The 26,434-nt window shown below is 36.8% G+C and overlaps 3 protein-coding genes across 3 annotated transcripts in view; 2 read left to right on the top strand and 1 right to left on the bottom strand.

Annotated features, from left to right (window-relative positions):
• Nucleotides 1–1,203: 1,203 nt before the first annotated feature.
• Nucleotides 1,204–8,681, bottom strand: LOC133327992 (zinc finger matrin-type protein CG9776). The gene is made up of 11 exons (XM_061536541.1): nucleotides 8,576–8,681; nucleotides 7,779–8,429; nucleotides 6,888–7,184; nucleotides 6,271–6,458; nucleotides 5,027–5,475; nucleotides 4,261–4,435; nucleotides 4,032–4,199; nucleotides 3,791–3,972; nucleotides 1,969–3,593; nucleotides 1,648–1,887; nucleotides 1,204–1,533 (listed from the first exon to the last, which is right to left on the bottom strand). The coding sequence occupies exons 1-11, from the start codon at nucleotides 8,679–8,681 to the stop codon at nucleotides 1,208–1,210; spliced, it is 4,407 nt and encodes a 1,468-aa protein (XP_061392525.1). The 3' UTR covers nucleotides 1,204–1,207.
• Nucleotides 8,682–11,969: 3,288 nt separating this feature from the next.
• LOC133327979 (RNA polymerase II subunit A C-terminal domain phosphatase SSU72) lies at nucleotides 11,970–17,661 on the top strand. The gene is made up of 3 exons (XM_061536526.1): nucleotides 11,970–12,201; nucleotides 12,280–12,538; nucleotides 17,518–17,661. Exons 1-3 carry the CDS (start codon nucleotides 11,975–11,977, stop codon nucleotides 17,617–17,619), a joined length of 588 nt encoding a protein of 195 aa, XP_061392510.1. The 5' UTR covers nucleotides 11,970–11,974; the 3' UTR covers nucleotides 17,620–17,661.
• Nucleotides 17,662–24,441: 6,780 nt separating this feature from the next.
• The window catches only part of LOC133327991 (glucose-6-phosphate 1-dehydrogenase), a 29,320-nt gene continuing 27,327 nt past the window's right edge, over nucleotides 24,442–26,434 (top strand). The window contains exon 1 of the mRNA XM_061536540.1: nucleotides 24,442–24,487. Coding sequence (XP_061392524.1) covers nucleotides 24,454–24,487 — 34 coding nt within the window. The 5' untranslated portion in view covers nucleotides 24,442–24,453. The remainder of the gene's footprint in view (nucleotides 24,488–26,434) is intronic.

Here is a 26,434-nt window from a genome sequence, read left to right as displayed (position 1 = left end):
CCAGTTGATGCACGGATTTCATCGCGTTCGCTATCGACTATCTGCTGACGTCCGATGGAATGCCGTCTTGGATGTCATCACAATAGCGCCTGAAGTCTTGGCGGATGTGTCGCGGAGGTGGATCTGCCATCACTGTGTGATGGTTAGGATGGCATGACAGATAGCATGCCAGCAGGAACTGCCTAGTCAACAACACATTATGTTGATTGACTGACCGCATCCTGGTCTCTCCAGGGAGGTGATCGACGCTCGTCATCTGGACACAGCAGGTTGCAATTCGGAGTGCATTATTTTGGGTTGTTTACAAGGATCTCCATTGCACCTAGGTTCCTTGTGTCTGGCTCTTTCGTCGAATAACGTGTCGCTATTTCGGAAAAGGAGACAAATAGATGATTTGATTGAGTCAGCGATTGATAGATAGATCTGTAGATTACGATGCTCGTCTGCTTATTCATTTTCCATAAAATCGCAGTGTTTGTGTTTTTAAAGCTATTCTACACTCAAGGATGACCTCAGACTTGATGCTACAGCATTACATGGCTTTAATCGGCTACTTTTCAAATCGCCAAGACTTTAGGCTGGATAACACTACAATCGCTATCTAAACTATAAAGGTACTCAAGACTTAACACAGTAGACGTTAGCCCCAGTATCTTAAACTTTGGGCACTACGACGTGTTGCCTGACACTTAATACTGAGACCAAGAGGCCCTAAATTCTAGGGCCAAATCAACGAATTCGTCATCGAGTTCTGTTTCGTATAGAGAAACATTCGATGGTAATTTATTTTGTCTACTAGTCCAGTCATCAATAATAAATTAATTTTCTAATTTCAAATTCATAAAAAAAATGTTGTAAAAATCCTTGGAGAAAAAAACTCTTCACATTGCAAGGTTAGGTTAAAATATTTGTGGTTAAGATTTCGTTTTTATTATTTTTTTTCTTGGAATTACGATATTTTGTGTGTGTGTTTTACATTATAATATGAATATGTAGTAGCAATTAATATATTTTTTAAATTATTCAGGCATGTATATTCAAAAAATATATATATGGATTCGCATACATCTTTCAAGATGTACAATAGCTCCATTGTATAGATATAAGAAATTAACAATTAAAAAGAGATAATTTAAAAATGTTTGTAAAAGAATTAAATTCTAACTTTACCTTTTCCCAAAAGAAAAATGTGTTGTCATTTTGTGATTTACATACACTGAGCTGCCATATCGTCAGCATCTATGCCAAGCATAGCCAAATCATCCAATTCCTCCTGGCGGCGATTCTTTTCACTTTCGGTTGGTGATGGCGGCGGTTGGGGAATATCGGCGAGATCTATTTCATGATGAAGAAGGATGCCATCCTGTTTTGTTTCCACTACTACCGTTGATTGTTGTTCATCAATAGAGTCATTTGAATTGTTTCTTTTTGTTATACTCTCATCGGGCATAGGTATTTCATCTTTTACTGCCTCGTTGTTGTCCTTGTGATCATCATTATTTTCTTTTTGTTCATTCACTTCTTCTTGGAGTTCTATTTGAATTTGTTTTTCAATTTTCGGTATTGAAATTTCTTCAAAAACTGTTTCGGTTTTTACAGGAATTTCAGGCTCCATCGCATTGGGGTTTGGTGAGGCGGAAGTCTCACGACGTTCTGTTGTACTGCGGGAATTTGAATCTTCTATATCCATATCAGCCACAAATGTTGCGGCGGCTGGAGCATTATTTGCTGTGGGTCTATTAAAGACTAGCGGTTCATTCATGGACATTTGAGAGGCCTCATCCAAGCCCAATTGTGATGTCTCTTCAATTGTGACCAAATGTATGCCATCCTTGGCCAATTCTTCTGGTTGGAATTTTGGTTCGTCATTAATGATTTGGGTTTCACCTAAAAAAAGGAGATAAGAACATAATAATCAAGGAGTTTGGGGGGAAACATATTTAAATTGTTGTTTTTAACTACACCTACCTTTAGATACTGCCGCCTTGTCATCATCGTCATCTTTGGATTTCTTTTCACCGGGGAATATTATATTTAAGGCATCCTCCAAGTCCTGTGGCAAATCACCCTTACCGGGTGGTGGTGGCGGTGGTGCATCAACAATTGGTTTCGTCATAAATTCATCCGATTCTTCTTCATCGATACCAGGCGGTAACATATCCTTATCATCACTGGCCTGTTGTTGTGGTGGTGGTGGCGGAGGAGCCTGCCCCATAATATTCACAAACTGCACTGGATCAGGCATCAAATCATCATAGTCCACCATCATACCAGCATCAGGATGAAAAGGTGGTGCATTTCCATAGGCATCTTCCATCATGGCCATTTGAATTTGGGCCGCTGTGGGTGCTGGTGGCCTAGTCATGGTGTTATATGTACTGGCATCCATTGGATACATATAACCGCCAGCAGTAGCGGCAGCTGGTAGCTCATCTGACCGCTTTTCACCATCACCTTGTTGTCCAGATGCCTGCTTTTTGAATACAGGCATTTTACCAATGAATGGTAACTTTGCCTTGCTATTTGTCGAGTTGCTGGTTGTGCTGGGCTTGGGCTTCTGGGACTCTTTCTTTTCCTTCTTTTCGGCAGCCTTCTTCTCCTTTTCCTTGTCTTTTTCCGGGACACGTGGTCTAAATTCTGGTTGTCGCACAACGGGTTTCTCAACACGGCCACGACTTGGTGAACGAGTACGAGATCTGGTACCACGTCTACGTCTGTCATAGGAACGAGAACGTCTTCTTAGGGAGCGGGAGCGAGAACGGTCATTACGTCTGCGACCACGCCAGCCACCACCGCGACCACGACTTGGGGAACGTGAACGACGCATGTGGCGTCGATAATCACGTCCTCGACTACGACTTCTTGTGGGACTTCTCGATGTTGAACGTCTGGCAGTGCGACGATCGCGATTGTCACGATTATCGCGAGAATTACGATCACGTTTATCATAACGTTCGCGACTGTCGCGACGATCTCGACTGTCGGCGCGCCGATCTTTGCTACCTCGACGTTCACGGCGATTTTCTTTCTCCGCTACTTCCGAGCGGGTTGAAGTATTTTCTCCAGCATTCGACTTGGAAGAAGATTGCTGCTGCTGTTGTTCACTGCTGGTTTTATTCTTCAGTTTGCCCTTCAGCTGCTCCAATAGTTTCTTTTCACTTTCACTTATTACCGGTTGTACGGTATTCCATTCTTGTATGATACCATCATCTACTTGATCATCATCAGTTCGTTGGTTGGTTTTAACACCTTCCTGTACAACAGTCCATTTACCGGGAGGATTAGTTGCTGCGCCCGCCGCCGATTCTTTTGATGATTTCAATTGTGGTGGCGGTGGTGCCTGTAACACTTCGGCTGCATCAGTCGATTTTGTGGTTTCCTGTTTACGCATAGATAGACGTATTGAAACGCCAGCTGGATTAGGGTTATTTAAATCTTTAATTTCCACAGTTGGTGGTGGGAGTTTTTTCTTTTTCGGTTCATCGCTTTCCGATGATGATGACGAATCGCTGGATGATGAATCACTAGAATCCGTTTCAGACTTCTTGCGTTTCTTTGTTGATTTCTTTTTCTTCTTCTTTTGTTTTTTGTCACTAAAGGATTTACAAAAAAGTATAGAATTCGATTTTTATAAATTATAATAAAAATTAATTAGATGATTTCAAAAAAAGGATGAGGCCTACAAATAAACCTCAGTATTGCCATACCCCTGTGGCCAACTTTATACTTGGTAGAAATAACCACAGGATCGTCACATGGCGTTAAGGTTATTTGAAGTATAATAACTCACCTCTTCTTTTTACGTTTCTTGCTGGACTTGTCATCGTCCTTTTTCGATTTTTTACGCTCAGCAGCTGTAGTTGAAACGGAGGTGATTTGCTGAGGTAATGGATTGATTTTTTGTTCATTTAAAACTTTTTGACGATCGGCCAACCAATTAACCTCATAATGGGGATTCTCCTCTAAGAATGACTACAAAAATGAAATTGTTATTAGACTTATCCCTTTGCATACAAAAAACAATAACTTACATTATATTTACTTGCATGTAGTTGAGATTTTAAATGGGTCGAAGCACAATGTAAATCACCCATCCAAATAGAGCACAATTTACAAAACCAGGCTGTGGCCGGTACAAAGAATGTTAAACCTCGTATGGGTGTACGTTTTGTTGGTACATTTTCATAGGTTGGAAATTGCTAAAAAAATTAATTTGGTATTAAAAAAGAGATCTTTTGTCTGGCCCGATGAAATACTTACATCTGTAACCATATCTGTGTGCCATGGTGTCTCAATACTTTCACGATCCATATGCTCTTTCGAATGCAAATGATTGAGATAATCTTTGGCGGTTTTTGGGAAAATGTTACAGGTTTGACACCAATGCATTTCCGGATCATAAAATACATAATTAAAACGTTCTTTTTTAGTGGGTCTGAAAGGAAAGGAAAAAATAATGAAAGGAAAGGAAAAAATAAATATTAATAAAACGCCTGGACTTTGAGGGGAAACTTTGCGAAATAATACATTTGTAATTTGGAGATTTTTAATCTTTCCAAATTGCTGCAATTTGATAAATTGCTTCTGTATTTTTGCATTATTGAATATTGATCTGTTCTAGAACTGCAAGAATCTATTAATTTTAAAAATTTGTTTCTCACATCATAAAGGAAAAATTGTTGTCGTTGTAAAAATTTGTACATTTTTGCAGGTTCTGGAACGCTTATTTGCTGCTAGACAGGCATAGATCAAAAATCGTGTTCTTGGAGTTAATAATGCAGAATTGTTCCCTATATCAGACTTCATATTGTGTAAAAAATTCAGAACATCATCGGAACTTTTTACACAATCATACACACTCTAGTTGAGAAGCAGTAGAAGTTCCTCTGTCCCATATAAAGTGTGAGTAAATTGACAACTTAAAACGCATTTTCTGCAAAATCTATTTTTTGATTTTTGCCGGTCTTGCAGCAAATGAGCGATATGTATTTCGAAATTTTAATAATTGTATTTATCTATTACTTACACTTTCGTTTCAACTTTGCGTACAATTTCTTTATCTTTATTCTTCATCGATTCAATGACTTTCTTTTTTAAACGTTCCGGTGAACTGTCGTCATCATCATTGTCGGGTTTATTTGGCTCCTCATTTTCCGATGATGTGGAAGAATCCGACGAAGAAGACGATGAATCCGATGAACTATCATCTGATGATGATGATGAACTTTGTTTTTTCGGTTTATCTCCACCACCACCAACGCTTCTTCCGGTTCCCTTTTCTCTGGCGTATTTGCTATCAGATGATCCACCAGCAAGCATTGCTGATGATTTAGCAGAAGCTGCAGCATCTTTGAGTAATTGATCGGCATCTGCTTCGACAACTTCATCATCTTTATCGATGTTATCATCGCCGATAATACCCGTCAACATATCAATAACATTTTCAATGGTGCTCAGTTTCTTTTGTATTTGATTCTAAAAGTGTAAGAGAACGGTAAGACAAAGGAAATAGGTTAATACAAGTTTAAGAGAATGTGTATAACAAATTGTATTTAGGTTCTTAGGCGTTTTGTTTGCAGTGAAGTTTGCAATTGTCTGTTGTCTGCCAGTTCAGCCAGTTTTCCAGTTCAAAATAAAGCAGCCATATTATCCAATTTTGCAATATGATCCATGATCCACTGTTCCAGCGACATTCCCATTGTTATTGTTGTCCTCTTCAAATTCATTTGGCCAACACTTAAAACTAATTTACAAACAATATTTCAATGCAAATACACCTACATTACAAACAATTTTGACTTAAATCTAATATAATAGCAACAAAATAATCGTGTAGTACATGTTGTTGTGGCTCCTACAGCAAGAAATCCTTTTTGTTCCCAAACACACACACCCCATGTAGATAGAAACTTGCATGTTCATGGTAGATTTTTTCCGCTTAACCAACCAACCAGTTGTCTTAGAAATTCCAATGTCTCATTTTTTAATGAATATACATATGTGGTTTGGTTAAAAACGTCACACATATATATGTCGTAGATGTACATTGAAATTTCAACACTGAATGCATTTCTTTAACAACAACAAGAACAGTGTGGGATCAATGGGCTAAAGAAAAATGTTCATTATTTAAACACTATATAATACTAAGATTAAGTGCAAAATTCAATTCAAGACAAACATAAATATAATAAAAAGAATACTTTTTTTTTAACGCAAAGGTAATTGACTGGAAATTAATAAAATGACTATCTCTCAAACAAAACATACCTGTAACTTTTCGTTTTCATCGATGAATCCCTTGGTGGTTGGTGAAGCTGGCGCTTTGCCCGAATGTAGTTCCTTGCGTTGTTCTTTCAACATTTTTAATTCCTTTTTCAGGACGGCGGTCTTCTTGAGATAACTGGTACGCTGCTTCTTTAATTCATCACGTTGATTTTCGGCTTCTTGGGCCACAGCTTTTAGTTGTTCGTTTAACACGCATCCAATGTGGGGAAACCAAAAAAATAGAAATAGAAAGATAGGGAAAAGTAAGTGATTGTATTCTTTTTAAGAGTTATTCCAAATTTCATTTCATTTACGAAGCAAGTGTAGACATGCTAAGAGGACGACATCAGACTACTAAATTTGCGTTGGATTGTTTTCTCTCTCATCTTTAATCCTCTTCATACATTTAAGGGGGATCGATCGATTTTCTGGATGCAATACTTCAATCAATTAAGCAATGAATACAGCTTAAAAATGTTTTACATTGGGGTTTTGTAACACAGACATACGCGATATATAAATTTTGGAATTTTTTTTTGAATCAAATTATAAATATTTTTGCATTAGAATTTTCTTGTGAAAGGTGACAATTTATCAGATATTTTAACATTTGGACATACCATCATGTTGTGGATTAGGTTCCACAGTACCAGGAGCAGCATCCGATAATACATGTAAAGGATTTGTCATATTTGATGGCGGTTGGACATTTGCGTTAGTAACAACCGGTGAGTTAACTGCTGCAGTTTGTTGTGCTGCAACAACAACAGGTGATGTAGCTGGGGCTTGTGGTTGTTGAGGTGGTGCCTGTACGGCAGATGGTGGTGGTTGCTGGGGAGGCGGTTGTTGTGGCGGTGGCATTTGGCGTATTTGAGCTGTTGGTGGTGGTGCCATCCATTGTTGTTGGCCGTAAGCGTCTGTAAACAAACAAATATATATGTATGTTTTAATAATGAACATAATTTGCATTAAAAATATGGAAATTGATAAACTGAAATGTAGTCTAGCTAGTTCCATGATATCACAGTTTTCTGGTAACCAGTACAGCCGATAGCTGTTATTAAGTGTTTCCAAACTACACGCGGGCTGACACTTAATGCTGAGACCCAGAGGCCTTAAGTCCAGCATTGCGTTCAGAGCTGCATGTGGAGTGCTCCTCGCGGCTCTAGTTATAAGAATCGAGGCTGCTCTTTGTACCTTGTCTAGTTTGCTGGATGTCAACTTTTGGTGCAGGATTAGAGCCACCAAACAAGATATCCATAGGAAATGATGGGTCTTAACACGTTGTTACACATCCAATATATAGTCGATGGTTTTAGCCCCCAACTTTTCCCAATGGAATTCTTACATGCATAGAGTGCTATCTGCCCTCTCATCGCCCTGTCCTTAGCATTCCTGTTCTATCGTAGTTGATCGTCCAGGATTGTGCCAAGGATTGTTCATACCCCTTGATCCAATTAAATAGCCTTTTCTAAAAAATATACAAGCATTTTAGCTTCTCAAGCACTTACCAACACCCCATGATCCTGGTGGTGGATAGGCTGCATTAAATCCCCCAGCTTGAGCCGGCATTCCCGTATATGCATCTGCTGGAAAACCAGCCTGTGGTGGTGGAACACCATATTGTTGGTAACCAGGTGCTCCATAGGCATCACCATACATCTGCGGCGGCATTACACCATATGGTGGTGGAGGTGCCGCCGCGGTATTTATGGGTGGAGGATGTGCCGGAGAACTTGGTTTCTTTTTTGGAGACCAGCGGCTACTGCCACCACCGCCGCCGCCACGTCTTGGTGGTGGTGAAGGACTACGACTTATAGAACGACTTGAACTGCGTCCGCCTCGACCACTGCGATAACGATCACGACCTTTACCTCCACGATTGTAACGTGACCGACGATCGGGTGAGCGTCTTCCATAACGACGCCTGTCAGGGGAATAGTCACGAAAACGATTACGTCTGGGCGAGGGTGAGCGACGTCCCCTACGACTTGGTGGTGATGAGGGCGAACGTCGACCTCGTGATGTGGAACGGCGTTTACGTGGTGGTGGACTGCCCGAAGGTGAGCGACGTCGGCTTGAACGCTCGGAACGTTCCGCACGCTCGGCCGAACTGTTCTCCTTTTCTAATGTAGGCGGCTTGGGAGGAGCATTTTTTGACTCTGAAAATTAGACAAAAAAAAAAATGAAATTAATTAAAACGAAAACGTCTCCATATAAATCAGGTGGATTCGCCAATATCATCGAAACCATTATAAATATCCTGGATAATAATGTATTCTGTATATCCTCATCATTTCCAACTTACCAAATACCGGTGTATCAAATTCTGCCCCTGGTGGACCTGGCGGTAGGGCATTGTTATCGCCCAGACGTCGGTCGGTAGGTTGTTTCAACAACATTTCATCTTCCATCTTGTCAAGTTTTTTCAGCTTTTACACTGAAAATATTTATGTATTGTACAAATACAATAAACGGCGAACTCCTTTTTACATATGTTCTGGCTGCTAATATGGTTTTAATTGCTTTTTTTCCTGCTTAAAAATGTACAAATTGTTAGACGACTTATGACTCGTCACTACACATTTTTTTCGCAATGCAGATTAAAATGACAGCTTGCAGCAGCAACAACTGCTACCAACTTCGCTCGAATTCATACAAATGAGAGAGAAAGAAAAAGTGGCCGATAAAGAAGAAACTGAAAGTGAAAAGCCGAAAATTTACAATGACACAGCTCAAGAAGCGGTATTTGTTGAGAAAGAGGTATGGGAGAATTGCCGATTAGGGATGCCGCAGGAAGATCGGCGTTAAAAAGGCAACGGCGTCATAACTCATATTTCTGCTGTAATTGATGGTTTACACGATGTGTTAAATTAATTATTTTATTGTTTTTATGATTGTGCCATGACCAACAAATAACACCTGACAAATCCACTTCATTTCATTTTAATACAGCTTGGATTTCGTACCTCGATTTACAAGGCATAGTCTAAACGCGCCTAGATCGAGATAATTTAAAAAACAACTCCACTTTTGCAGCCATTTAAGTATGCTACAAAATACGTTACAATTTAAAATAGTTGCTTACCAAAAATATGAAAACTGGTGTAATTAAAAAAAATCAAATGTATCCATGCATTTTTAAGCTACAATTTTTTTAAATATTGCTTAAAAAATTATGAAACTAGTAAAAATGTAAATAAATAACAGCGGACAAATAAATTTTATATCGTTTTAATACTAGTATAACAGGTAGGATTTGTTACCTCGATTTACAGTAGATTTAGAAGCCGTAGTTTAAACGCGCCTTAGTAATACAACGTAGTCTAATTTTTTAAATATGGTACTTCTCGTGCCAAAACCTGTATGGAATTGTTTTTTTTTTTTTAAATACTTTAAATTAGTTTATAGTATAATGGTATAATATGGTATATATATAATATTTCACACGGTTGGCAGCTGCACTAAATGTGCAATGGTATAGTTGTAGCATGCAATACAACTCTGTAAAGTGAACAGTTGTAAAATAGCAAAGACGCCGCAACTGACATATCGACGGCGTCCTATACATTTTCCCATACATCAAGAATCTACTAATTTTTACTATTTTCTTCGATATCATAAATGAAAAATTACTATCGTAGCAACAAAAAAATACTGTACATTCTTGCAGGTTCTGGAACTAACAATTTGTGTAGATGTGACTAGGGCAAAACATGGGAGAAAAGTCGCACAAATCCTTTAATGGCACAACGGTAACACTGTGGAGGGCAAATATCGATTTTTGGCTCTGACCAAAAATCGAATGTTCGATTTTGCTAAATGGTGTTATAATCGATTTATTGTGCTGCTGCGACAGGCCATATAATTTTCTAGAGTTGGGCAATCTAGTTCACGTAGCGGATCGATCATTCTCGTTTCTTTTTTAAAAAGGAACTAGTTCCTTAATGTAGTTCCTTTGATAATTACATACTTCATAAGTCGAACCACGAATGAGAGAGGGAACAACGCTCGTCTGTACATGGCATTAGACTTTTCAATACAAAAAGTCGATTAATCGAAAGTCGATTTACTTATCCCTAATCATAATTTGCCTAAACCTCATTCGTAAACTTTCGGTTATACCATTTTGAGTTCATCTTTATCGGCCATTTTGTCTTCTCCTCCCATTCGTTAGCAGGTGGAACGTTTTTCAATTTTTTCAGTCGTCGTTTTTATTTTAGCTCCGTTCCAAAACCTAAAAGAATCTACTAATTTTACAAGTTTGCAACTTTTTACTCGAAAACCGTTCCTGAACCCATAAAACTGGTAAAGCATTAAATCAAATTTAAGAGAGCACAAAACAAAATGGCTTTTTCTTTGTAAACTTTTTGTTATGTTGATTTTGAAGTATTGCCATCTAATTTTGGCATATTTACTAGATTTGCGTTCCCGAACTTTTCAAATTATTTTGTACTCTGAGACTTGAAATGTTTCCCTTTTACTAGCTTTACTATTAAACAAGTGAAAAAGCGTTAAGTTCGGCCGGGCCGAACTTTGGATACCCTCCACCACAGGTATACTGACAGGTATTTGAAATGAAAAAGTGGACCGATATTTATAATTTTAAATAGAGATATTTGGTACGCAATATGAACCCAATGTACAAAATTGCAGCGAATTCGGTTGAAAAGCGCGCTCAAGAACCCCAAAATACCGAAATTGGGGGGTACCCTTATATGGGGGATATCCGAAAAAATTGACCTATATTTAAATTTTTTTGTGGAGAGATTTGGCACCTGCTAAGAACTCAAAATACTAAATTACAGCCAATTCGGTGAAAAATACGATAAAAACCCAAAAAATACTGAAAATTAGGAGGTACCGTTATATGGGGCCTACAAGAAAAAGTGGACCTATATTTATAATTTGTTGTGGATACATTTACTACAAATTCGCTTGAAAAACGCGCTCAAGAACCCCAAAATACCGAAAATTGGGGGGTACCCTTATATGGGAGCTATACCTAAACGTGGACCGATATATCCCATCTTCGAACTTGACCTGCCTGCAGACAAAAGACAACCCTATGCAAAATTTCAGCACCCTATCTCAATTCCTTCAGAAGATAGCGTGATTACAACAGACGGACGGACATGGCTAGATCGTCTTAGAATTTTACCCTGATCAAGAATATATATATACTTTATAGGGTCGGAAATGAATATTTCGATGAGTTACAAACGGAATGACAAAATTAATATACCCTCCATACTATGGTGGAGGGTAAAAAAAGTACTGGAACAGACCATTTGTTGGCGAAGGTTTGCGTACGATGTCGCTTGAGTCTTGGCAGAACGACGATTAACAAGCGAATTTTATGAAGGCTGGAGTCTTGGAGGCTTCCCACTGTTCTTCTGAATCTCTCTCTCTCTCTTATTATTTTTTTTTCGTTTTTCCATATATAGTTCCTTTGCTCTTTATAGTTCCTTTGCTCTTTATAGTTCCTTTGCTCCATACAGTTCCTTTGCTTCAAATAGTTCAAAAAAGGAACTGGATCAGAGAAAGGAATTATATTAACTAAAGAACTGGAATTAGTTCCGTTCGTTCCTTTCTCGGAATAGTTCCAATGAACTAGTTCGTTCAGTTCGTTCCACTCTATAATTTATTTTTTTAATTCTAGAAATTTTTTGTCTTAATAGTGAAATTTAATTGCGAAAAAAACACAATGTCAATAAATAGCAATTTGTCCATTGCTGTTGTTTGTTCCTCGAACATGAATCGATCTATGGAGGCGCACAATTTCCTGGCCAAAAAAGGTTTCTATGTACGTTCCTTTGGTACGGGCAACAATGTCAAATTACCAGGCATGTCTTTTGACAAGCCAAATGTTTACGAGTTTGGAACCAGCTATGATTACATCTACAATGATTTGTGTAACAAAGATAAGCAATAGTAAGTTTGATGAATAAAATAATATTACATATGAGGTAATGAACACTCAGATATATTCATCTTTGTATATTCCACCAGCTATACACAGAATGGTTTACTGCACATGTTGGACCGTAATCGCCGCATTAAAAAGTGTCCGGAAAAGTTTCAAGAGACCAAGGAACAATTTGATATTATAGTGACGGTAGAGGAACGTGTCTATGATCAGGTGCTGGAACACATGGAATCACGAGAAGTAACAGATAATCGTCCTGTACATGTATTCAATGTCGACATAGAAGATAATCACGAAGAGGCCCTAATGGGTGCTTTTCTAATAACGGATATGATAACTATGGTAATGATCAACAATTCTTGTTGTCGTTGTTGTTGCTCTTCTTCTTCTAGTTGCAAAAGAAAATCATCATTGATGTGCTATGAAGAAAGTCAGCAGCAGCATATGATGGGGGGTGATATTATTATATGGGCTAAAGATAATTTGCATATTTGTCATAAGCAACCTACTAATTTATGGAGAAATATAGTGTATGAGAAATCACCAAATAATGAATATATTTTGTTTTCTATGTATATACTATTATATTCATATATAGGTTACACTATGGATTCGTTGGTTGTTGTAGAATGCGAGACAGCCATGGTATCAACAATTGAGCAAGGTAACGGCGCAAAACGCAAATTCTGTTAAAATACAGTACAATACAGGTGGAAAATTAAGTAATAATTCGAATTTAGAACCCATTAATAACCTTGGATTTGTTTGATAGATTTTGAAATCAACAGATAATGGATATATTTATTCATTAATTTCGTATTATGGCGATGTATTTTATTTCCTTTATATTAGGCAATGAAGTGAAATATAAAACAGGGTTGCTCAAAAATGCAAACGTCGGAGACTAACTGAGAAACCGCCATATAAAATGTCTTAAACAAAGAGAGTGCAGGGAACGAGCTTATTAACGGCAACAGTCCCCATGGATTTTTTTCTTCTGCCGGCTGTTTGAGGCAAGAAACGATTCTTCGTTAAACCATTGTAGATACCCAGCACTTTTTTATACATATGTATATAGGTTCTGAAACGGAGCGACTTACAGGTAGCAACAGCTTAATTAGGGGAATGAAGTGAAAGCAATAAAATAGTAAATTCAAACATTTCGTATGTTTGGCTTTCAGTATTAAAGGTTATGAAAGTGACCCCAAAATTACAATTTTGTTTTTATTTAGTTTGTTTTTTTATTTTGCCGTTACCTTGTATAATTGTATCATATCACCCACCTGGCTTATATTGAGAATTTTTTATGGAATAAAGTGACGAAATAGATGTGATTAACAGGGATTTTCAAGTGCTATATGTCTTGTGTACATTTTTAGGAGCGCACTTAATTAAGTAATCATTAATCTTGGTAATTTGGGTTATTTAAAAATTAAAAATCAATTTTTGTATTTTTCCTCCTTTTTACATTTGAAATGTTTTCCTATTTCCCTGCAGCAAATCATTATGGCAGAATATTTTTATCGCCAGTAAAATATCAATCTTAAAACCTACATTCAAAATTTTTTTTAAGATTGAATTAAATTGAAAAATTTTAATTTTTCAAAATATTAATGGATTAGGTTATGCCAGATAAAACTGAGATTTAATATTCTCCCGCATTCAATTTAATGATTGAACATTTAGACAAAGGGAAGTTAGGTACAGTATCCTAGAGTGTCCTAATTTATATTAGTTTATTTTAATTACCTCAATTCTAAGTTTGTGGGTGAGAGTTGGCGGGATTAACAAATCATCAACTCTCTCGCCCACAAACTGACAATTGCCGCATGTAAAATTACCAGGGACCGTAACGGTTATAACTTATATCAAATCAGGTAAAAAATAACTGTTATTATATAACTGTTATTAATTATTTTTTAACGGAAAAAATAAACGTTGATTTTTAACTGTTAAAAATGATTTTTATTTTTTCCGTCAAAAATAAAAGTCTTTTTGGATTTTTATTTTTTCCGTCAAAAATAAAAGACTTTTGTACATTTTTATGAAAAATAAAAGTCTTTTTGCACTTTTATTTTTTCCGTTAACAGTCTTTTTGCAATTTCATTAAAAGTCTTTTTGTGATTTTTATTTTTTCCGTTAAAAGTCTTTTTAAAAAAACATATAGAAAATATAACCTTTGACCTAATTTTTGTTTATTTATATTCATGTTTGGTACACTAGACTATTTTTTAAAAATTTATAACAAATATTTTTTACCTTTGATCTTGATTACATGTGTACACTTATTGTAATAAGGACAGAGATTTATAAATTGTAATTTTATAACTGATAACAAGTTGTATAAACTTCTTTACATAAAAAGAGTTTTATTTCCTACAAAAAATAAAAATCAAAATTTATTTTCTTAAAAAATAAAAATTGAAAAACTTTTATTTTTCAAAAAAATAAAAGTGGATTGTTATTTTTGACAAATAAAAGTTCCAAAGAGACTTTTATTTTTGACGCAAAAAATAAAAATGAAAAAACATTTTGACAAAAAATAAAAATTTTTTAACAGTTAAAAATCAACGTTTATTTTTTCCGTTAAAAAATAATCCTTAACATTTATATTAGTTTATTTTAATTACCTCAATTCTAAGTTTGTGGGTCCTCAGTACGAATCTATTGGTATATGACACTATTGGTGTCCCATGTCTCTAACATCTCTCGTTCGCACAAAAAAATAACTGTTATTTTCGCCGCATGTAAAATTACCTAATGTAAATCAGGACTTTGAGGAGTTGAAGTGGAAAAAATGGCAGGGGTAAAAATCTATTTTGGTAGCTTTAAACCAAGGTTTATTCATAAGGTTATCCACAGGCGAATTCATGCCTTAGCCTTCTCTTGATGTCAACTTTTAAATCGCGAAGTACCAGAACAGGATAAATTTAATTATCGAAGTCTTTATTGACTGTCGAAATTTATTGCTTGAAGAATAAATAAAGAAAAAAAAATAGTACCAGAACAGGATAAAAAATTTAATTATCGAAGTCTTTATTGACTGTCGAAATTTATTGTTTGAAGAATAAATAAAAATAATATTTTGATATTCAAACCAAAATATACATGCACATTACTATTTTGAGATTTTATCCAGTTCTGTTTAGTATTTAGCGATTAAAATGTTGACAGTAAGAGAAGACTAAGACATGAATTCGCCACCCGGTAGACCTTATTTAATAGATCATGGAGGTAAGAATTATGACAAATTGTTACTCCGACTCATGTTCAGACATTACGAACAAGTCGAAGTCGTAACAACTATCTTGTGATCGGGAAAAATTTCAATAGAATATTCTTTTATCCTCAAAAAATATTCTATTGAAAATAGTGTTATCGACAGATTTTCAATCGAAACACGCATTTTTTACATAAAAAATATGATTCACAGTGTTTTTATTTGAAAATATTTTTTTCCAACATTTTCACTAGAGAATATTAGGATTCACAGCAATTTTTTTATCAAAAAATATTTTTTTTCTAAAATATTGCCCATAGAAAATATTACGATTCACTAGATTTTTTTAGAAAACTATTAAAATCCACAATATTTTCCAAAGATAATTTTATATTCCAAAATATTTTCCATAAAAAATATTATGATCCACGAAATTTGCCATAGAAAATATTATGATCCACAACATTTCTATATAGAATATATTGTCCAAAAGCATTTTTCCACAGAACATATTATGATCTCTACAGAAAAAATACAATCCACAATATTTTCCATTGAACATATTGTGATCACAAGATTTATTTGTTATTTTTATTATATTAAAATCCACAATATTTTCCAAAGGTAATTATTTGTTTCAAAATATATCCCATAAAAAATATTATGATCCACCAAATTTTCCATAGAAAAAATTATGATCCACAACATTTGCCATAGCAAGTGTTATATTTATCATCATTTTATATAGAATATATTGACAAATAGCATTTCAACAGAAAAAATACAATACACAATATTTTTCCATTGAACATATTGTGATCCACAACATGTTCAATACCATAGAAAAATTATGTTCCATATAAAAGTATTTTATATCTCTATAGAAAATTTTGGAATTACAATGAATAATAAATAAAATATTATGTTCCACAAAATTTTCCATACAAAATAACTTTTCCAATCAAAAAAAAAAAAAAAAAAAAAAAAAATGACCCACTACACTTTTCTATAGAAAATATTGTAATTCATAAACTTTTGCAAAGAAAATATTATGATCCGTAATTTTTCTAAAGGAAATATTATATTTCACAATTTGTTCTATAGATAAATGTTAAGACCCAGAATATTTTTTTTTCATAAAAAATAGGCCCAAAATTTTGCAAAGAAAAAAAATATGATTAATGATTTTCTAAAGGAAATATTATGTTCAACAATTTGTTCTATAAAAAATGTAAGGATCCCTAATTTTTTTCTAATCCAAAATTGGCCCACTGCACTTTTCTATAGAAAATATTGTAATCCACAAAATGTTGCAAAGAAAATATTGTGATTCATGATTTTTCTAAACGAAATATTAAATAAATAAATATTATGGTCCACAAATTATTCTATAGAAAAATGTTAAAATCCACAATATTTTTTTATAAAAAAAGTTGGCCCACTACACTTTTCTATAGAAAATATTGTAATCCACAAAATGTTGCAAAGAAAATATTATAATCCATGATATTTCTATATGAAATATAATGTCTAAAATGAGTTCTATAAAAACTGTAAGGAACTCCAATTTTTTTCCTAAAAAAAATTGACCCACTTCACTATTCTATAGAAAATATTGTAGTACACAAAATTTTGCAAATAAAATATTATGATCCATGATCTAAAGGAAATATTATGGTCCACAATTTTTTCTAAAGAAAAATGTTTAGATCCACAATATTTATTTTCTAAAAAGATGACCCACTACACTCTCCTATAAAAAATATTGTAATCCACAAAATACAATTTTGTTATAAAATAATATAATCTACACAATTTTTTATAGAAAATATATGGTATGTTCCCGTACTGCAAGAATCTGCTACTTTTTACTACGATAACGAATTTTCCTTTATGAAATCGAAGAAAATAGAAAAATCTGGCAGATTATTGCAGTACGGGAACAGACCAATTAAGAACCACAATACATTCTATCGAATTTAAATATCATTCACAAACTTTTCTTTAAAAAGTGTCAATAAAATTTGTTTTCCATTAAAATATAATATTTTTATATGAAACCCTGACTAAATATTTGTTCCATTTCCATGATTCTTTTCAGATGTCCAAGTCCAGCGATCTAGACAATGATATTGATGAGCTATTACAGGAATTTGAATCGAGACGTAATAAAACTGTACTACATTCGGTACTATTCTACTGACTGGTAATGGTGTTTCAACAGATCTCTTTATGATAAAAATTAAAAAAAGCGAAAATTGAGACAATTCTACTGCTACTAATACCATCACTACCTAAAAAAACACATCCACATATAAGAGGATTTGTTACAACTAAATATTTGACTAAAAAAACAACAACAACAATAGCATTAAAGTTTATTACTCTGAGAAGAAAAAAAAAAAACAACAATTTAACATGGCCATAAGTGAAGAAAGTGAAACACAATAAAGTCGTGTTTTACACAAGACTTAAGAGTGCCACAATTCATCATTTCGAAAAATGAAAACAATCGCAAATGACCAAAAAGATTTGTTGCTCCCCAAAATGTCACATGGAACTCTTAAGCCTTTGTGTCCGACACTAGATAAATATTGATTAAGAAATAAAACACAAACAACATCATAATTAATTACATAAGTTTAAACATTAATTAAAATAAATCAAACAATACAATTGTCAGTTTATAGATAGTTTTTTAGTGATACATTTCAACAACCAATCACAATAACAAAACCCGAGTTTAATGTGCTGTACTTGGTATAAATATATTTTTTAATTGTAATAATAAACATAGTTTTATAATAATATTAAATGCTTTATTTTAAAGACAAAACAAGAAAAATGCAAATTTAAAAAATAATAGTAAAGTAAAATAAACAGAAAAACTAAAAAAATATATATTATATGTATATTGTTTATACCAAATAATAACTTAATAAAAAAAACATGTAATAAAAAGTACCATAAAACATAAAAGAAAAGTTGATGTTTTAATGCTTATTTTTATGTTACAACAAAATAAACGTTTCTTTATTATTGAACGTTCCCATGCCTCACTTTCCCACCCCTGCCACCATATGAGAAGGGATAGAAAACCCGCTACAGAAATCTACTTCAACAGCCAGTTTGTTATTAAGTTTCAAGAAGTAGAAATTGATTCTGCACGGATTCGATTTCATTAGAATATATTGCATATTGGGGATCCCATACAACAGAGCCATATTATTTTATTTTTTTTTTGTAATGTAGTGATCAGAGAATTATTTAGCCCATCGTTTTATAAATCCTAAGACACCGTGGGCTTTGTTTACCAAAGAAATTACATGATTGTTAAAATTTAATTTTGGATGCATTGAAATACCAAGATCAACAAATGAATCTACAGTTATAAACATATATATCCAAATACAAGATCCAAATAATTGCCCAGCCAAATCTACTCATCTTACTCTAGAATAAGATGATATCCATTTAACTAAATTTATACAGAAACCAATTTGATTTAATTTATATATTAAAAGTTCATGGTTAACCCTGTCAAAAGCTTTACTGAAGTCAGTGTAAATTGTATCGGTTTGATTACGCTGTATAAAACCTTTTATGACGGTTGAGGAAAATTGAATAAGATTGGTAATGGTTGATAGGCTACTACGAAAGCCATGTGGATTTGGACTTAAGATTGGCTGAACTTTATGAGAAATTACATCACTAATCAATTTGTTGAACTATTTTGGAATTGCACTTAATATAGCAATTTGTGTACATACTGGAGGTATTCTAATTATTTCAAAATATTGTGTAGAATTCACAAATGCATAATCTAGAATTAGATCATAACAATTTGATATGCTATTTATTTGATAAAAAAAATCGATTTACAATTTCAAAAGTATATGGGTTTATATTTGCATCAGATGTCAAGGATGTTAGGTTAGGTTAGGTTTGGGGATGTGCAGTCACGTGTATGACTGCAACACTCTGAGACCGGTTAGGTCCGTTGTGATCATCCACAAGAAGAGAAGCAGCGAAGTGAAGAGATAAGGGATAGATCTGTAGGGGAGAGAAGATTTGTGAAATTAAAGGAGTGAAGAGTGAGGGTCGATGGTCCTATGAGTCTGACAGAAAAGTGTTACGTGCCAAGGTTGTGTGCTCCTAACCACTTTATGCTTCTAATTATGCTGTAGATTAGAGCAGGTTCGGTTGTTGAGAAGAGGCTGAGACTAGGTAGAAAGTGAGCCCCCATTAGTCTGTGCCGCCTGTAAGCAAGGGCTGGGCACTGGCACAGGAGATGCTCAATTGTCTCCGTCTCCTCTTCGTCAACACAGAGTCTACAATAATCAATTGCATCGAGGTCCCATTTACTAGTAAAGGCCCTGATATTGCAGTGACCAGTGATGATTCCTGTCACCACTCTAATTTCGGCTTTGCTCAGGTTCAATAGTTTGCGCGTTCTTTTGGTAGACAGAGTCGGCCAAATGGATCTTGACACGTTGCACCTAGGTTCGTTGTGCCAAAGTTCGCAGGCTGTTTCGTCAAAGAACGCCTCAAAGTTCCTATAGAAAAGACATATGGGTGGTTTGATTGAGTCATCAGTTTCTAGATCAGTGGATTGAGATCCTCGTCTAGCTAGTTCATCCGCTCTTTCATTACCCAAAAAGTCACAATGTCCTGGTACCCAACACAACCGATAGCTACGGTTAAGTTCTTCCAGAGCTGTTCTACACTTGAGGACGGCTTCGGATGATGTGACAAGATTTGATGGCTTTAAGAGCCGCTTGACTATCCACGAAGATAGTCACCGGTTCAACGACCTCAGCATCCAGACTTTTTATCAATTCCGCTGCCTTCCAGATCGCGAAGATTTCAGCTTGGAAAACACTGCAGTTGCTATCCAGCTTGTAGGGTTAAGTCAATGACCTCCTCTCTATCCCTAACTTTAAAGGTCGGATCACTACCCCTATTACATATACGTAAATTATAGGATAAGATGAAATCGAAAACGGACTCACCTCGTTTATTTGTGTCCTTGCTGCCCCATTGAAAATGGTGAGCATTTGCGTCGCATCCTAATATAACGTTGCAAGTGCTCGTCATCTCCTCGAGCATCTCTCGTACACAGGTGGCTGGTGGGTCCAACTCCTCAAATGGCATGTAGACTGAGGAGAGCAGGGTGGCCCTTCCCGTCTCGTGCTCAAGCCTTACGGTGCACATGTCACCATTGCTGTAATTAGATAGAAAGATTAGATTTAAACTCTTCTTACCTACTATACATGTTCTCACCTTGTCCCCCATGGACGCGGCGAAAATATCAAAGTTGGCATTCCTTAGTCCAGAAACCACATTTTTATAAATATATGGCTCCTGGACTAGGGCAATGTCCACTTCCGAGTTCGTGAGGGACAGGAGTAGTTCGGCGGCTGCGGCCTTGCAATGATGCAGATTGATCTGCATTATGCGCAGCCTACGCCGCTTCCCCACTCCTACTGAGTTTCGGTGGATGTGCTCAGTCGAAACCGAACCCATCCTGAACCGAAGTTCAGTTTCCCCTCACGATCTCTGAGATATTTCTCTCCCGGTGGGTCAACCAACAACTCTCGCCACCATACCGCCATCCTCACTACAGGGAGTTAGACTGACCACAGTCCAACTCGATGTAATGAGGCTGGGGTTTTGCAGCGCCAGCATCTTCAGCAGGAGCTCCTTATCCACAGAAGGTGGGGGAACCCAGGCTGAAAGGACCCGTCTGGTTGGGATTTCCGCTAGGGAGACCGCCGCAAGGTCTGCTCCTTCCCAGAGCGCGCCAAAGCCACTAACTGTTTCCACAAGGAAATCCTTGGATTTCTTATTTAGACAGTTAATGACTTTGGCACCCTTCTGCATGAAGGCACTACCAAACTGTCGGTCCCCTTGGTCCGTCCCGCAGACGATAGCCGACCGAAGGGCTCCTTCAAATAGCAACCAATGACTTTCACTGATTCTACCCAGAGGATCAGCTTTGTCAATGATCGCCACAAGAAGGTCTTCTTCAGTGGCTACCTTTGTTGGTCTATCATACGGCTACCTTTGTTGGTCTATCATACGGCTTACGCTGCCGTTGACTACGAACCTTGGAGGTCGCCTTTCCAGAGGAGGTTGAAGCCTTCTCCGTACTTAGTCGTTTCCCCTCGGTTTTTTGTCCAACGCAAGCCGCATAAGAGGTAGAAGGGTCTACCAGACGAGAAGTCATCGTCTTCTTGGGTGAGGGTTGCGGACCTCCTGAAGAGCGGATGCGCTTCACAGATTTATTCTGTGGGGCGACATCTGCTCCCCCAGGAGACGATGGTTCCTTGACTGACTTCCCCTTCTTCCTGTTTCGACCACTTTTTGGTCCACTCAGAACTTTTTCCTCACCTTTGTCACTAGGCGCAGAGTCAGACTTTGAAACAGTGCCCTTCGCATGTTGATCACCCGTATGGGTGCCATCCTGCTTTGGGGTACCTTCAACTGTCTTTTCCTGTGCTCGCTTACTTGGGCTCGGATCAGAACTGGGCTTCGGGTCAGAGATCGGCTTAGCACCTTTGTCAGAGACAGTGGGCTTTACCGATTCTACTACTTTTGTGCGAGCAGTGAAATTTGGGAGGGAGATCTTGTCCATCTCGAGTTCGCGATGGAGAGCGTGAGGGTAAATTCTCTCGAATTTCCTCACATATCTCATCTTACTCTTGATGAGGTGAACCTCCCTCTCCGAGATCAAATTCGCGTCTCGCCCCACGAATTTGCGAAGATACGAAACAGCACGTTTGTAATGCTTCGCATCGGTCACTTCTCGGGCCTTCCCTACCTTTGAGCCACTGTCCGTTTCCGGGGGATCGACAGATTCCCCATCGTCGGACATCACCTCTGTTGCGGATTGCCTCCGAAGTTTGTCGGCAGGTGCCGACACAGGACCCGTTGAAGACAGACTGGAGGTCGGTTGGACAATAGGGTCCACAATTCCTTCGTTGCTGCTATGGCCATCCCCCTGTGTAGACTTGGCTGGGATCACCGTGGTGTCCAGCTCATCATCAGTTAGGGTAAGATTTAATAGCAGTTCCTCCGGAAGCGTGTCCCCACATTGCTCTTCCGGTACCAGTTTGTCTAACTGGTCGAAGAGTTCCTTACTTTGTTCCTCTAGACTATCGCGGATAGCGCGTAGAGTCCCGTGTAGGTCGTCCCCTCCCAGAACTGCAGTCCTGTCAGCCAAGGACTGATTTTCATCAGCCTTGACATTATCATTAGCCAAAAGAATTGCCGGTTCGTCAACGTTTTGTTTTGAAGTTGATGCACTTGTAGCAGGTACGGCTGTAGGTGCCAAGGCATCCACACCTAGAACAGCCGGATCACAATCGCTTGATCTCGACGACACGTGGCTTGTGACCTCACCAACGATTGCCGCCGGTACTGGGTTATTAACTCCCTGCACCGTAACTTTATTCTTTTTACTACGTTTTCCCATCTTAGTTAATTTATTTAAGGGCACTACCCCGATCCATTTTGGTCCACGGGGGATCCGAAGATCCCCCGGGTTTCCACAAGGTACAGAGAAAAGTTGATCTAGGAGACCTAGGTCAGTTTCTCTCTGCACATCATGGAGACCCCCTTCCCATCCGCCACCCGGGAAGACGCGCCTAGTAGGAGATTGGCAACTCCCCTAGGGAGTTGCAACTCCCCTAGGGAGGATGTTAGAGCCTCAGAATCTGGTAATGAAAGCCACTTTACGAACGGCAGATTAAAATCGCCGGGAACTAAAATTCGTCAGTCATTCATTTTGTTAGTGATTGAATTTATTGCTAATTTATCATGGTAACGAGTGATGGTACGAGACACAAACGATTTATTCACATTTAAATGCTGGAGTGCTCTAACGATAGCCAATTGTGGTTTTCCAGCCAAATGTAAAGAAATCACAGTACGACGCCTGAATTCCATCACAAATAATTTTATTTCTAGAAAATTCTCACAAAAATGCTTTTGTGCGCTTACAAACAATATGCTGAGCTGTCACTGGAATAATTTTAACAGCAGTCTGAAGTTGGTTGCAGTTTTTTCATCTCACCCTGTATTTTCCCATGACATTAAAATATGAAGTTAGACACATATAATTTTTGTGGATATTTTCTATCGGACCCACTGTTTCCACTGTTAAAATCAGCATCTTTTCTCTCTCTCTCTCTGTCTCTCTGCCCTTTATTCTAACTGGCTCTCATACTCTTTTCCAAACCCATTTTTATTAACAATTCTGTTTGTTTAAATGTACTCATGCATTAATAAAAATTAAAAAAAAAACATATTTGTTTGAAACAAAACCAAACATACCGAGATTGAGATTAACTATTTTAACCTTTTTTGTACCTACCAGATGAGATTGAGTTGAATTTAATTCAAAGTCTCCCAAATGAGAATATGATGATTAAACAAAACAGAAAAAAATACTGTGATTCACTCGAAACAGATTTTGAAATAAAGCTACCTACTTTTTTGTATTGTATATTTTTTGGTTGTGTTTGTGGCTTTAAGGTAATGTTGGCCACCAACCAACCATCCATCCGGCCAGCCAGCACAGAAAACACACTTGCATGCATTTCCAAAACATTTCAGTCGCATAATTGAAGTGCTGAAGCTCGGTACTACATTGTTTACCATAACGCTCATTCACAGTCGAATCGAAGTCGAAGAAAAAGACGAATCAGAGATTGGCGCGATCATCGTACGATCCGGAACGCGTGTTTGTTTTTTTTTTACAAGTGCAACAGCAATAACAAAAACAACAACAATCATCAATTGCACTCAAATCATTTTTGTGCCCCCTTCCGTTCAATAAAATTAAACTTTTTTCTTACAACAATAACAAAAAAATTGCATTAAAATTGAAAAAAAAAGTAATAAGTTTCCACGAAGAGGATAGAAAAAGGCGAACAGCAAGAACAACAATAATTATAATTGTTAATTAAATACAATTTACAATTTTTCAATTAAGTGCAGTGAATTTGCAAATTGAATAGCATTTGACATTGCAATGAATACATTGAGAGTGGATATCAACCATAATGGTGAGTATTGACATAGGCACATACCTTTATCGACATACATACATATAATTATTTTATTTCTTAGTTAAGTAGGTCCGGTTTGTGTATTGAAGTAAAGAAAAGAAAGACAGTCGAAGCTCGATAAATGTCATAATAATTGTTAACTGGTCAGAATAATGGGGGTACTATTGGGGTATATTTATATTCATAACGAAAATAGTTCAGAACAAAACTATTAAATCGGGACTTAAAATGGCATGTCCATACAACTTTTCTCCGGGTTAAACCGTATTTACATTAGAAATTCGGTCAAATATAAACGTCCGGTAAAATGTAAACGTACTATTAACCTACTTTATGAAGATTTATATGATAATTTTAACCCGCTGGAATAACGAAATTCAATACAATGTAAATTTATTATGGGCCTAGATTAAGGATCGGCCGCGAGTCGTTTTGCAATTTTTTACTCTAATTAAGTCCAAATTTGCATTAGCCAATGCCTACATCAAAGGCAAATCAGTGGATACAGCCTTACATGAGGTGGTTGGACGTATCGAGAAGAATATGGAGTCCTCCGGCTAAACTTTGGCTGTGTGAGCTCAGATATCCCCTCACTTCTAACGGACTGGATTGATAGAATGCTGGAAAGCAGAATTATCAACTCGTCTTTAGAAAAGAGTTCCGTGAGGAAATCTGTCAACAGAAGCACAACACAACGGGGAGTATTATCTCCTCTTCTATGACTTCTGGTGATAAATGAGATACTGCTGAAATTCGACCAACTTAAAATATACAACCTTTATTTTAAGTTGGTGATGGTATGTTGATGATGTAGTCTTGCTAGTCGGTGGGAAGTTTCTGACGACTATTTCAGATATTACGGAGGGCTCCTATTCAACTCTGTCCAACTGGGCATACGCCAATGGTCTTGGCGTAAACCCCACTAAGACAGAATTGGTGCTCTTCACTAGGAAACGTAAGATTCCAATTTTCCGCTTGTCATCTTTGGGTGGAGTGATCTTATCCCTTTCTGCAGAAGCAAAATACTCCATAGATAAGAGTTGGGGACTAAGACCAGAGATCATACATTTGCTGTATGTGACGGTCGTACTTACATATGTATGACTTGTATTGTGACAGGGGGCCAGCAGAAAGAAACTGCTGACTTAAATGAACCCGTACAGCGATCGGCTTGAATCCTGACAACCGGAGTGCTAAGAAGCACACCACAGGCAGCCTTGAATGCGTTCTTGAACCTAAAACCACGGGAATCTCTGATTAAATTCCATGTCGGGAAGTCGCTGAACTTTGGTCACGCTAGTATCCTCAACATATGTTCCCTCTCATAGAGAAGGCACTGGTACCTGTAGGGAAATAGAAATCTACAACTCATATAAACTTAACAATTATTGTTGCTTTTTCAAGCAGAAATCCTTGCAATTACGAAAGCGGCCGATATAGTCAAAACACTTATAGTGCTCAGGCGGCCTAAAAGCTTTAAATCTTTATTGATTTGCAAGGCTGTTCTACATGATGTACGATGGGTAGTTAATTTATGTTGGGTTCCGGGACATAGAGGGGAATGAGATAGCCGACGAGCTCGCTTCAGGGTGTTCACGGTCGAGAGCTCTTTGCAACCGCCAATTTGCTATTTCAATCCGCTTGATCTACGGCGAGGTAGTCGGCAACAGATGGTCAAGAGAACCTGTTTGCAGAATCTCGAAATCTATGTGGCCTGAATTCTCTCGCCGAAGAAAATGACATCTGTATATAAAATAATTATTAAATATTATCTATATATCGGATACTGTAAAGTTAACTACCCCATTTTTAGAGAAGAGATTTTATTCCATAAAAAAATTGACTTTTAACCTAACCTATGAAAAATATGATAGCCTGATTTTGTTTGGGTTAAAAAACGTACCTTATTATCTACTACATCATCTGTTGCAAATATCATTGTCC

Source organism: Musca vetustissima, unplaced genomic scaffold, assembly GCF_032173495.1.
Source record: "Musca vetustissima isolate MV318-11 ecotype Yass unplaced genomic scaffold, APGP_CSIRO_Mvet_v1 utg20399, whole genome shotgun sequence".
Lineage (NCBI taxonomy): Eukaryota > Metazoa > Arthropoda > Insecta > Diptera > Muscidae > Musca > Musca vetustissima.
This window is presented reverse-complemented; position numbering and strand designations above follow the sequence as displayed.